At 42.7% G+C, this 14,897-nt stretch overlaps 1 protein-coding gene across 2 annotated transcripts in view; it reads left to right on the forward strand.

Moving 5' to 3' along the window:
- The window catches only part of osbpl8 (oxysterol binding protein-like 8), a 106,107-nt gene that overhangs the window by 13,312 nt on the left and 77,898 nt on the right, over positions 1-14,897 (forward strand). For both annotated transcript variants that reach the window (XM_080421573.1, XM_080421574.1), the window contains exons 2-3: positions 797-848; positions 14,686-14,783. In XM_080421573.1, coding sequence (XP_080277699.1) covers positions 14,739-14,783 — 45 coding nt within the window. In that variant the 5' untranslated portion in view covers positions 797-848; positions 14,686-14,738. The remainder of the gene's footprint in view (positions 1-796; positions 849-14,685; positions 14,784-14,897) is intronic.

Here is a 14,897-nt window from a genome sequence, read left to right on the forward strand (position 1 = left end):
ACGTGCACACACGCATGCACACACATAACACACAACACACCCTGATCAAATAACAGTAATCGCCAGCGGCCAGGCGAGCAAACTGCACAAGGACGGGGATGCTCACACTAGATCTCAAGATCAAAGAAATAACCTCTCCCCCTTTCCGCCCATTTTTGTAATGAATTCTCAAGTAGGCATTGCCCCTTCTGTTTCATTATTCACTATACATGCCTCTTTGCTTAATGCATTAATTACCAGAGACACCAGTAAATGTGACGCCTCTCACTCTCAGTAATGGCACCTCACACTCCCAGGGTCTTTCTGTTTCTCATGTTTGGGACGTTAGTTAATAGCTCCTCCATGTTGTCCGTAGTTAGTAGTCGTGCCATGCTGTCACACAGCATGTTCCTTCTGCAGGCCTGCATGCCGCTGCTGCCCACTGAGATAAATCCTGTCTGCCAGGACCAACGTTTCCCGGACGGGTCTTAGTTACCCCGAGACTGATGTGCTAATTGGCTGAGCCATTAATGGTCTCCGTCCAACGGGAATAAGGAACAGCGCTTCTGGAGGCGGGCCAAAGCTGCACGCCTACTCTGAGCCCACTGTCATGGATGAGATTAGTCAACCGCTGTTCGTCCATAGAAAACCCATACACCCGCGCGGTGCGCGCACACATGCGTAGAGGAAAATGCACTCTCGGTCCCAATAGAGAGGCGTTGAGAATGTGGGCAGCCTTCTAGCAGCACCAGCTTACATATTGGAGGAAAGGAAAAAACATTGTGATCATCTCTCTCTCTCCCTCTGTCTCTCATAGGCTCGCTCTGTTACTACTGTGAGAGCGCTTTCTGCTGCACAAGCTGCATGAGGTAGGTCCTATATTGGCTATTTTTGTCCTCTGCTTGGCTGTATCGTGTGTGTGTGTGTGTGTGTGTGTGTGTGTGTGTGTGTGTGTGTGTGTGTGTGTGTGTGTGTGTGTGTGTGTGTGTGTGTGTGTGTGTGTGTGTGTGTGTGTGTGTGTGTGTGTGTGTGTGTGTGAGAACACAGGACAGTCATGTGGGGCTGATATGAATATGGGACAAAAGTCCCGAGCTGAGCGTGCTCTACTGTCAGTGGATGGATAGAGGGTGCAGACTCTCAGCAAACAGTCTATAGGAACAGTCCACACTCACAAGGATCCTATAGAGTGAAGATGTGTGTCACATACTGTACATACGTCATGAATGGATGCCAGGCTTGCCAGGGATCTCTTGGTCTGTTATGTCTTTCTTTACTGTGCTGTCCCATATACAAGTGCTGTGCCTCTTTGTAGCAACTTCCTCTGTAATTGCTAATAGTTAATAGTAGTAATAATCATTATTTGTATTGCAAATAAAAATGTCATGCACATTTCACTTTCATACAAGAAATGCACATCGAAGTGCGTTAAATGTTTGCACTATATTAAAACAAAGACAATTCACAAGAATTTGCAATATCAGAGTACAATATCAGAGTAAGTTGTCATGTAAATAGAGCGCAAAGAAAACAAGTACCGTAAGTGAAGGAAACAATTTGATCCTTTGCCAATTTTGTAAGTTTGCCCTCTGACAAAGAAATGAACTAGTCTATAGTTTTAATGGTAGATAAATAAATAGATATAACTTGATTTGCATTTAATTGTGTCCCATACTGTAAGTATTTGATCCCCTTTCTTGGCAACGACGTTACTTGTATTTGGTTACCAGTTTCTCAGGAGGGATTTTGCTTCGAAATTCAAAAATGTAAGAAACACAAAATGACCATCAATCTGGGGCTCCACTCAAGATCACGCCTCGTCGGGTATCAATTGCTCATGAGATAGTAGGGAGCAGCCCAGAACTACATGGGAGGAACTTGTTACTGATCTCAAGGCAGCTGGGACCACAGTCATGCTTTGGGGTTGTTTCTCTGTTAAGGGGACAGGACACTGAAAATGGGTTATGGATGGGTCTTCCAGCACCACAATGACCCAAAACATCCCTCCAACTACTAGCAACGTCTGACTTTTGTGCTGGCCAACAATGGATTCTCCTATAAGTCATGTTTTGATAGGGGTTCAAATGCTTATTTCACACAATTAAATGCAAGTCAATTTATGTATTTTATATATGTGATTTTTCTGGAATTCTTTTCTGATAGTCTGTCTCACTGTTAAAATAAACTGCCATTAAAATTATAGACCGTTCATTTGTTTGTCAGTGGGCATTCAAACTTACAAAATCGGCAATTAATACTTTCCTTCACTGTACTTTGTGCTACAAAGTAACTACGATAGCAGTTAGACATCAGACCTAGCTTGTCTAAATGACATACTCTTTAAATAACATGCTTAATTTCTGTGGGCAAAACAAAGCATAATCTATGATAGATGTATCCTTTGTTTTGTCCACAGATACTAATTTCGTTATTCAGCTATGTTGTTTATTTGTTCACAGATGCCATGAAGGTTATTTAGATTAAACCTCCTAGCATCTGTGAACAAGTAAACAACATATCTGAATAGCATAATTAGCATCGATCTAACTAGGCAAGTACAATAAGAAATAAATATGTTATTAGCTTAGCTCTCTTTGTGCTTTGTGTTCTCCCCTTTCTATCACCATTTCTCCATTCGTTTGGTGTCCTATTTCTCAGTTGTCTCACTGGGATCCTTCACTGATGTTGATGGTTGATCAGTCAGATAGCCGTGGTAGCATGTGCTTGTAGGGAAATGGGGTCAGACTCGGTGCAGTCTCCTTGACACTGCATGTGCCCTCACCATTCTCATCCAGATGTCCCTCCTGTGAATCAGATCAGTGAGTGATGTCGCACAGCAAAGATTTAGTTTTAGGCCCCTCATTTCATTTCAAAGCCTTGGTTTGATTTTATTCGTCCCTCATCATCACCAATATCTGCTCACTCACACTAGCAGAAATACGCCAGTGTATCTCAGACACCCGCATTCGTATTTCTGCCCTTTCCCAGAATCAATGTATCCAACATGGCTTTATAACTTCAATATCAACAGGTTTTCTCAATATTGCTCTCACTTTTTCCATTGCTATTGTATAAGTGAACAATTCATGTTACTTTATAGCTGGCCAGGACTCTCTCAAAAACAAGATGCTGTGATCTCAAGAGACCACCATTCTGGAAATGTGGAAGTTGACAAAAATATAATAAAATAGATGAATTCCTCTCAACTGAGCCAGTGAGTCTCTGCAAGTTGTGTCATAAAACGCATTTTGTATTTGGATTGGATGAAAATAGAATTTAGTCATAGAATGTGGCTGTGTTCCAGAATCTGCCACAATTGGATTTTTAATTATGTTGGCTTTGGGATAACATGCAACCCCCCCCAATCACAGGTTAGCAAATAGTGTTCAATTCTCAGTGGTCATGGCATGGCTTATAATAACACTCCTCCCTCTGCTTACATGCTTGATTAATTTTACACAGACCCTGACCTACATGGGCATTTATTCTGTTTAAAGATGGCCCCTCAAGCACACATGCACACGCACACGCACACGCACACGGCCACTACCACTTCCCGACAGGCTGATATTTCTTAAGTGGCTTGGCCATTGATTTTTCTCCATTTGGAGAATCCTCCATCCTGTCCAGAATGCTCTGGCTCTTATAGCCCTCAAAAAATGGACCTCTCCATATAATGTTGGATGTCAGAGGAAATTAAGTGTGTCTGTTTGTCTGTTTGTCCAACCGTGTACTGCTTCACCAGTACATGCGTGGCTGCGAGCGAGAGAGGTAACAGTATCTAGACTCGAAGACAGACAGTGTCCCAGAAGGAAGCTGCCAGCTAGTTCACTTTGTCACCGTTTCTGTCCGTCTCTGGCTGGAAATGCTCTTCCCTGCTCTGTTTTCACACTCCTCTCACAATCCACTAAGGGAACATTGATTTACTTACCTGTGTTACACCTGTACCTTGCAATGGGGCAGACAGACACCCCATCACCCTCTTCTCCCCCGGTCAGACATTTTTTAAATGCGTTTGTCAGTCTGTCTGTTTGAGGAGCAGCAGTCTCAAACCACTCTGGTCAGATTATGATCGCTGTCCCTTCCTTCCTACCCTTCGGGACAGAATGACAGTGTCAGTGGAAATGAATGACTGTAATCAATCAGGACTGCGCAACAGCACGAGGCTCCTTGGCTCTTCCCTCTCCTGCTAATGACTGTAAAGATAGACAGCTGGCCTTTCAATCCCAACCCATGGCTGTTTGAGTTCATTATCAATATTTAAAACCACTTAAACCCTATGTACTTGAACCAAATCTCTTCTGCAAAAATAGCAGATCTACAAGGCAAGCTCACAAGCCCCAGGTCAGAATGGGGATGCTAGGGTTGAAGTGAGCAATACAACGTGTAAGGGGTATGGGGGCATGACTTGACCTAAATTGTCTCATGATGTGCTCAACTGTAGCACCAGCACCACCAGTGAATGCATTGCATTTTGAATCTTTATTTGAGCCACAAAGGGATTACAAAACAATTGTAATGAGACTGTGTGTCACTCTTTTTTAAATGTATTTTGCTTTACTTAACATAATGTAGTTTGTAGAGCAGCGTTTCCCAAACTGGGGCCCGGGCACCCCTACACCAAAGATCAAAGGCCTTGTGAGGCCATGTCTGTTTGTAGGTAACTTTTAAGCATGTTGCACAAAGTCATCTCTAACTCCCACATGTAACATCATTGTGAAGACTAATACACTAATACTAAACACTAATAATATAATAATAATAATGTAAAGTAAAAAAAACAAACAACAAATAAATAGCAGATGTACAACAGATCTCACAACATGTCGCATTGTGAGGTGTTGTGAGCTTGTAATTTAGCAATTTTCGCTATTCTTGTACGAGTATAGAGCCTAAGTGGTTAACATGTACAAATACACGCACAAACACACACACGTGCTTGTTTTTCACGTGTGTGTGTGTGTGTGTGTGTGTGCACATGTGGGGGGGTCTCATCTTTGTCAGATGTAAGCTGTGAGGGAAGAGGGTTGGGAACCACTCAAGTCAGGAAGCTGAGGATAGACAGGGAGAAGGACATGCTACAATGGACGTTTGGCCAAGAATCAAACTGAGGACGTTGCAATTAATGTGTTCGACACTTTATCCAGTCACATACCACCGGCGCACCCTCTGAATTGTCCTTCTGAACAACAACAACTTTTCCAAAGTGCTCGCATTGGCACGTCTCAATCACTGACTCCTCTTCTTGGCAGTAACTGGTATTTCTGGGAAAGCACACAGGCAGCAGTACAGGACGGATGCTCCTAATAGATCTGACTGCCTGACTGTCATCTAAAGGGAATTAACCCATTCAGACCTGAGGCCGATTCTACAAAATGTCTTCTAAATCTTAACAGTTTTCTGAAATGTCAAGGACCCCCAAAATGATATGTATAATGGCCGCGGACCCCCCATCTCAAAATATTTAGTTCCAGGGACCCCCAGAAGCAAAGATTTGAGTTACACATGTTTGCTTTAAAAAAAATATATTCAAAGATTTGCACACATTTCTCATAGCACGGTACGCTATGAGCTTTTATATATTTGCTATTTTGAATAGCCAAAGTATAAACTAATGGTTAAAGTGGTTCAAATCTAAAATGACTGATGCTTTCCCGGTCTTAATGGGTTAACCCATTGAGGCCTGAGGCGATTCTTAAAAATGTTTTCTAAATAAAAAAAAACAAAAAAAAAAACTGTTTTTTGAAAAGAAATCTAAAAAAAATGTTTTCAAGATTTTTCAAAAATAGCAGATATACAAGCTCATAGCGCGGCACTCGGTGCCGCGCCATGAGCTTGTATATCTACTATTTTTGAATAGCCAAAGTTGTGTGCCAGCCAGACTGAGCCAGACAGTGCCCAGTGCAAGCGACAGGTCAGTCTTGCACGCAATTCTGAGGATATATGTGGATCCAAGCTTGGACTCTGCATTCTAGAAAAAGAAAAAATGTGCGGTGGTCGTAAAGAAATTGGGAAATCTGTGTGTTGCAGCCAGGTCCGCGTGATGATGATGACAGAGCTTGTTTTCTCCACTAATGCTCATGAAGTAGGAGACTGTCCTTACCACTCTGACAGTGGCATACTGTATACTCATAAAATGATGAAGCCAGTGTGATGCCTGCAACCCAGACAGCCCAGAACAGGTGCTTTGGAGTAATCCCCTATAGCCGTTTTCTCCCTGTTTTGATTCACAGCCGCTGCCAGGCCACTATCTTGGGATTCCCTGTCCGTGTGTCCTGTGTCTTTGGCAGTGATGAATAATTCCAAGCTCACAGAGGACAGCTCAGCGAGATTGTGATGGGTAAAGAGTAGCGGGGTGGAGGGCAGACTAGTAGTATAGAACAGGGCGTAACTGGCAGTCCCATATGCTAAGCATTAAGCAGTACAGATAGAGAGGAGAAGGGGGGAGGGGGGGGGGTGTTTCCATGTGGTCCATTTTACTCAATTCATCATCATGACAGACGATACATTATCAACAACAACACAAATAGCAATAATAGATTTTATTTATTTATGAGGGGGGGGGGGGTGGCTTGACCCAGTAGGTCAAATGGCAAGAGAATAATCAAGTTGGGACTCTGAAACATAATTTACAAATTCCTTCAGCCATGTTTCTCCTACTATTATATGCAATCACTAAGGCTGTTATGTTAAGGTTATCTTATCCTTTTCATGTCAAGGGCACAAGGTCACAAATAGATTTTTGTACAAGATAGTACAGCCGTATAACTGTCGGTCGATGCTAAAAATCTGAGAAACATATTTTTTTATTATGGGGATTTTATACGCGTTCTTAATGTGATATTTTCATTTTTATGTGGCTGCTCTCAAACACCTCTTGAGGACCCCTTGTGCTTGCTGAAACTCATGTTGAGATCCACTGCACCAGGTTCATGGTATATCCATTTGCGTTGTTACCTCAGTTTGTCCGCCTGTTCTCCTTGAGAAGATCATGTTAAGCTACAGTACACACAGCATTGGTTTTACCAAGGCATTCATTGAGTACTAGTATGCTTCCGCTGTTGGCACAAAAACACTCCATTGCTTGAAGAAAGACAGAAATTCATAATTAAGCTTTATATTATTCAGTCTAAAACAAATAGATAAAAGGCTGTTACAGAACAGTGGTGTTGTTTCATGGTATAACTATCCAGATGAAAGTCATTTTTTAAATTGCAACAGGGACTGGGAGAAGAACAAGCTAACCTTCCCTGGAAAACAAAATAACCCTGAACCTCTCCCACTGCTATGCAAAGCCCAGTGGAGATGCTAGACCTAAGCCAACATTTGTTCATGTTTCCCACTTCATCTGTGTGGTAGCTGGTTCGGTCTGAGTCAGAGATTATTGCAAGGTTCTTTTAAGAAAGTATGGAACACCTCTGTTATTCTCTGAGTGCCAAAGGCTTTATCAAGTCTGTGTTGGGTCGAGTTAAGGATGCAAGAGTACATTGTCTGAGCAGCAGCAGCTCCGAATTTGAGATTCACTGCCTGCCTCTGTCTGTCTTTTTGCCTATTTGTCTGTAGAAAATCGAGTGGGGGTGATGGCGGAGGTCCCAAGAGTAGAACGTCTGAGCAACTCAGCAGCTCTGAAATTGAGATTCACTGCCTGTTCACTGTCTGTCCTGTTGCTTATTTGCCTGTCAGCTTGCTTGACTGGGTTTAACGGACACTTCAATGACAAAAGGGACCTTTTTTGAGGGTTAGGGTAACTTTCAGGATGAAGTGGATGGTGTTCTAGGCAGAGGAAAGAATATTTGTCACTTGCCATTTTTTCTTTGGATAGATCCATGTTGTCTTTAATTAATTTGTATGCCTTGATTTCCTCATCTGTTCATAGCTAGCTGTCCTTCCATTTTCTGTTGTGGAAGAGTTCCTTCTATTCCCGACCTATACCAATTTTGCCAGCCAGATGTGCACTCGCCTCATCTCATGTGTTTATATAGAAGATGTTACATTGAAGACTCATGCATTCACCTTAGGAGCCAAAGTATGTGCAGTTCAGGAAGACCGACAGTGACTTTCTCTGTCGAATAAAGGACTTTGTGACACCGCCACAGAGCAAGAGTCTGTGTGATGTGACACTGTTGATGCCGTGCCCATTGCTCAGTCTATTGCCATTTTGTAGTGTCACGTCTGCAGCCCGTCATCCTATTATCTCTTATCACTACAATATGGCTTTAATAAATTGAACTTGAAACATCCTTGCCAACTTCCCCAGGGGGCATGCATGGCCGTCACTGTTCGAGAGGCCTTATTTGTTCCTGATGAGATTGCCCTTTCGATGATCAAATTACTGGTCTGAGAGCAGCGGATTAAGGCTTTTCAAATAGACAAACAATGATCTCGGGGGCCAGGGGGTGGCGTGCTGTGGGGGGTCAGGTGTAAGCCCAGGTAGGGCTGTGGAGCAAAAGCTATTAAAATATCCACGCAAAATGGCAATCAGCTTAAGTGGCCGCTTCTTATCAGCTTGAAAGCATTGGTGGCATAGCCAAGCTTTGTCAGGCAGAGCAGAATATAATCTTCCAGAAAGCAAACTAGCATATAGAGCATTAATATCGGCCAGTCCTTCAATGGGTAGAGTAGAGTGTTGCAGGTAGTACTGCACCTGAACAAAGGGACCTAGTGATACTGATTTTTGACAGCATACACACACACAAACACACAGACACACACGTTTGTTTGTTTTTCTCTCTGCACAGAGCCTTCCACAAACCATATTCAGCATATGAGGGCGGCTGCGGCTGACAAGATTCCTGGTTCGATGCCCGCCTCTTCCTGGTTTTGTGTCCTTGAGCAATACACTAAACCCCTAACTGATTCCGATGACGGTGGTTCCTTCCTTGCATGGTTGTAAAGCGCTTTGAATAAAGGCACTGTGGAAATGCAGAGCATTTATGTCAGTTTTATGAAATGGGGCTGTGTTGAAAATCCATTTAAATGTGTTTCCAGTTGCAGCCACTCTCAGCAGGTGTCTAGTTGTGCATCCGAGTTATTTTTGCATTTGTTTGTCTGATGTCATGCAGAGATTATAATTATAAATTATAATTTTTTAAATGGTGGAATGCGTCATTATCTCGCTTGCAGTTTTCCACACACACACACACACACACACACACACACACACACACACACACACACACACACACACACACACACACACACACACACACATGCACACACATACTGCTGCACATCCTTTGATGTTGTGATACAGTTTTGTTTGCACAAAACCTGAACTATCTTTTCATCTGTGCATTCAAGTGTTAACATACCGTGGTAACATAAACATACTGTATCATCTACCTATATAAAGGAGAAAGCTACTTCCGCCGCTGACGCCACACCCACTCCATGCATTTGGACCTCTCGCCGCTGACGCCATACCCACAGCATTGATTTCGACTAAACACAACAACTACATATGTAATGTCACCACAACACCAGCCACAACGTGCGCGCTGAATTTACGGGTGGCGTAGGGTACTTCTCATTGCTCACTACACATTTTCCACCTCGCAACATAATTAATTCTACTCACCACATTACGACCACACCGGACGGGGAAACACCTTCGCACCGTTTACCGTCAGCACAACCGAATGCTGACGGTCACAGCCGAAACAACACGAAGCGGAGGCCATTGAAATCAGCCGCCTTCGCTCGCAAAAGTATGTAAGGGATAATGCATGGGGACGTAGTCATTATTCACATTTAAAGCCCTTCAGGGCGATTAACCACCATTATCCCGCTTATTACACGGCTACTTAATAAATACATCAATAAATTTACCCAAAAGTAACAACAAAAACAAGTATTTCCTTCCTACGACGTAGGCCTAATAATAGAGCCCCGTGCGCGGCTAGCGGGCCGGGCGGCCGGACCTCTAGTAAGATACAAAGCACAAAACTTATAGCATTTATTCAAATTAATAACAAAGCTTATGTAAATATGCTTTAGTGGGTAACTTATGAAATGCTACCTAAAATGAGCGCTAACTAATGCAGCACTCCCCCTCCCCAATATCCATTTATTCTTCTGGCATTATTAAAGGAATAGTTCACCCCAAAAATTACTAATTTTCTATCAATTACACACCCCATGAAACCTTGAATTCTTGGAGATTTTTTTGTTTTTGTCGCATTCCTAAGTCAATAATTTGATGATGGGCAGAGACTCCGGTAGGAGACTCAAATGCAGGTCATTTTTGTCTCCTACCGCCTCTCTGATGACCGATTCCGCCGGTCATCAAATTATTAGCTCAATAAGCGACTAAAACTAAAGAATCTCCATGAATTCAAGGCTTCATGAGGTGATTAATTGTTAGAATGTTGGACCTCCAAAAAGCGTTCGACACTGTAAACCACTCAATTTTACTTGATAAGCTGAGGGCGATTGGTTTTGACTGCACATCACTAAACTGGATGAGATCTTACCTGGAGGGAAGAGAACAAGTGGTTGACATCAACGGAACCATGTCCTCATCCCTCCCGGTGAGCTGTGGGGTTCCTCAGGGCAGCATTCTAGGGCCGTTACTGTTTCTTCTATACATTAACGACATGAGTGCTGCCTGTAACTGCAAATTGTTCCTGTTCGCTGATGACTCGGCACTCCTGATCTCGGGAGAGGACAAGTTGCAAGTTGAGGAGGCGCTCAGCTCCGAACTCTCAAAAATCCGTACTTGGCTTACCGATAACAAACTGTCACTACACCTTGGGAAAACTGAATCCATTCTCTTTGGGACCAAACATTCCCTCAGACAGATGGATGTAAATGATTTCAAGGTCAAAGTCGATGACACAATTATCTCTAGCAAAGAAGAGATTACCTATTTGGGTTGTGTACTTGACAAATACCTGACAGGTGATAGCATGGCTACAAAGGTGGTCAAAAGAGTAAACCAGAGAACCAAATTTATGGGCAGAGTTTCCTCTTTTGTCAACCCTCAGGCCCTCAGGACCCTCTCTGGGGCCCTGATTCAACCACTTTTTGACTATGCTTGCACCTCCTGGTACTCCAACACCTCAGTGTCACTGAAGACTAAGCTTCAAACCTCCCAAAACAAACTGATTCGGCTACTCCTCGGATTGGGGCCCATGACCCACCTTTCTCCCACCCATTTTGCCAGCCTAGGCTGGCTCAGGGTGGAAGACAGGGTTAAACAACTAAAAATGGGACTGGCCTTCAAAATTGTAAATGCAAATTTGCCCGATATGCCCCCAATTCCCGCATATCTGAGTAAATACCTCCAAAAGGTTAGCGACACCCACAGTCACAATACCAGAGGGAGCGTTAACAACAATTTGGTACCACCCACCCATAAATCAAACATGGGCAAATTCTCCTTCTACAGCACTGCCACCCAGGATTGGAATAGTCTAACTCCATCCCTCAAAAAATGCAGTTCGCTGGGCTCATTTAAAAGAGCCTTAAAAAATCACCTTTCAGGAGGCCAAAGGTGGAGGTAGTACCATTTTCCCGTTAGACAGCAGACCCCCCCCCCCCCTGTTCTTGTACATATTATTTTTTTCCCCTCTTTTTTATTTTTTTTTGTTGTACATAGTGTTATATATTGTTTTTGGCTGTTTATTTTGTAATGATATTTGAACTGTGGTGCCACTATATATGCCTATGAATTAAATACCAAGGCCCTCATTGGAAACAAGTCCGCAAGGACTTTTATGAACGGACCTGTTAGACAAAGTATTTTAAAATGTAACTGTGCTGTTTTACATTTTTTGCCTAATAAAATATTCAATCAATCAATCAAAAAAGAAAGCAAGTCATTTTTGGGGTGAACTATCCCTTTAAGTTAATAGCATCATAGCACAAAAATACAAACATTATCATCATATTAAAAATGCACATTTGCCGTACTTTAGCTACATTTAACTAAAGCCAGCAAGTCCACACCAATGATTTGCAACGCAACAAGTTACAACTGTAACCAAATCCCAAAACTGCACAGACGTGCAACTGGTCAATTCAGACTGCTGCAACTGGTTGCAAGTTGCAACTCGTTGCATTGCGAATCATTGGTGGACTGGGCTTTACGATAAAGAGGAAATGGATCATGTTGTGGTCACACACACCATGTGACGACAGAGGAGCACAAAGGCACTTTGTCAGGTGACAGTCAAACAATGAAGCATGCGCTTTGTGTTTTCCATGACATTTTTTATTTCAACACTATATTATCGCTGTCAGGTGGTAATCTTGTATGTCCAAAAAAAAAAAAGAAAGAGCCTGTATACCGTTGTAGTTATTATTTAGTCAATGCAGTTGTGTAGCTGGAGTGCTGGACCAGGTCCATGGCTGTGCACCTTCTATTTGGCCCACATGCTCACAAAAATGGTTGGGGATTCTGTCCAGGGATGGCTAGAGTTGTGTTCTAAATATCTCAGTAAAATCAACATAAATGAACACAACCTGCTACCCCTTTCACAGAATGTTTGCCCCTGCAAAAGTACTATGGCATCCAGACCAGCTACAGAAATAAACATGACATACTGTACCCCATATCAATTATCTATTCATATGCTGTGCTCATTATGTTATTTTACTATCATCGATTATCCATTCATATGCTGTGTTCAAAGACTTAATGTCAAATGAATCAACCATAATCAAAGCAATGGAAAGCCTGTCTATCTATACTTATTGGACCATATCTATTCACGTGCCATGTTTGGTTGTTAATTAATATTTGTATTATTGTGCATATTAACTGACCTTAACTCAAGTTAATTTCAATTGGGTCATGTAAACATCCTTAGTATTCCAAAAACTGGCTCCTGTTAATATTCAAGTGTCCTTGAGCAAGACACCGAACCCATAACGGCTCCTGACGAGCAGGTTGGTGCCTTGTACGGTTCCCTTTTGTCATCTGTATGTGAATGTATGTATGTGTGCGTGTGAATATGAGACACACGTTTATTTGCATTTTTTTAATTTAGAGTAGCCAAACATTTTTTTACCTATTTTTCTCCCCAATTTAGTCATTATGCCAATTAATTCGTCCCCACACACATTTCTGTGTTGTCACTGCTGTCGTATCCTACTGACTCCCCTGCCAGTGAGGAGCCCCCACCGGGAAGACGTAGAGCCTCCGTCCTACTCCTTCCACCCAACACTCCCCGCTGACGGGTGCCTCCCCAGCCCGCAGGAGTACGTGTACAGTGACAGATATCACTCTCCCCGCCCGGCTTCCCTCCCCCGAACACGGGGCCTATTGTGTTCGCATAGACGCCCGACAAAGCCGGATGCACCACGGTGGATTCGAACCCACAACCTCCGTGTTGGTGGCCATGAGACACACATTAACTCATTCAGTGCCACATGACGTCTAAGACGTCATGGCCTGTTGCGCCCTGAGCGCCACATGACGTCTAAGACGTCATAAAAAAATGAAAAAAATGTTCAGAACCCAAGATTTGAAGATTTGCTGCTCCATTCACTTCTTGTTTAACTTCTTACTGAAAAAGGCTGTATCTCGGCTTCTAAGCACTTTTTTTTTACAATTTTGGCTGTGGCACTCAGAACCAAACTGCCATAAATAAGCATGGCACTAAAAGAGTTAAAAGGCACTAGAAAAGTGCTAAATGCAGACTGTCCATTTTACCGTAATCTTCCTTCCTGTATCTGACAACCGGGCAGGATCTCCTTCGCCTGTGTTCACTCCGGAAACAGGCTGTTTATTTATTGTCTTGGCAGTCACCGCCGCACAGCTTTGATGTGGAAAAGGTGGTATGGATTGTGATAAATGTTCTGCCTCTCTGGAGAATATCAATCCTTCTGTAATCCTTTGAAGACATCGGTCATTTCATTTCCTAAAAGCACGGACTCTGATACTGCTAGTCCTGGTTATTGACTTAACCCATTAAGACCGGGAACGCATCTGTGTCATTTTTGATTTGAGCTATAACCATTATTTTCTACTTTTCAAAAATAGCAGATATGCAAGCCCATAGCGCGACACAGAGTGCCGTGCTACGAGCTTGTAGATCTGCAATTTTTTTTTAATCGTGAAAATGTGTGCAAATCTTTTGATATATATATTTTTTAACCGAACATTTGTAACTCAAATCTTTGCTTCTGGAGGTCCCTGGAACACAATATTTTACAAATGTTCGCTTTAAAAAATATATATTCAAAGAAATCTAAAATGACAGATGCGTTCCCGGATTGAATGTGTTAAGGAGGTGACAAGGTTGATTGCAAGCAGGATCATGGGAGACACGGAGACGATCTCTCACCTCAGCATGTAGACATTGGGCCTTAAAGCTGCATTATTGAGTCTGCTGCGTATGTATTTACAAGGGAGAACTGACACTGGGAGTGTGTACAACATTTGTTTCAAGTGGCAGGTGTGTTGCTTTATGGATTACATTAGAGAGCAGATGGGAAATTATCATTGGGGACAGACACCTGCTGTTGAAGAGCTGTCAGAAAATGGATTTGTTTTAGCCAGGTTCTTGTCATTTAGATTGGTTTTAAATGTTCAGTTCTTCTGTTACTTTTGTAGTCCTTCTACTGGTGGGGCCTTAAAGGTGGCTATATCTAACCAGAGGTGATGCAACAGGCTAGCAGGTCTTTTTTTGTTTACTTTTTTAAATAAATTGTATTTAACAGTAACTAACTAAGCTTGTAATGCCTTTTTTTCTCTCCTGACAGACATGCAGGCCGCTGAGCAGCTCTAACACGCCACACTCTGGCTCAACGCAACTATGGAGTCTTCATCTGAGTCACAGGTGGAACCTGAGAAAATCGTGGTGAGTCATCCCATTGTTTCTCTGTCTGTTTGTCTCACTCACTCAGGAAAATTACATCACCTTCACTTGTCTCATCCCACCCCATCCTTTAACCTTTCCATTAACGTGCAACTG

Source organism: Gymnoscopelus braueri (genome assembly GCF_963280865.1).
Source record: "Gymnoscopelus braueri genome assembly, chromosome: 23".
Classification (NCBI taxonomy): domain Eukaryota; kingdom Metazoa; phylum Chordata; class Actinopteri; order Myctophiformes; family Myctophidae; genus Gymnoscopelus; species Gymnoscopelus braueri.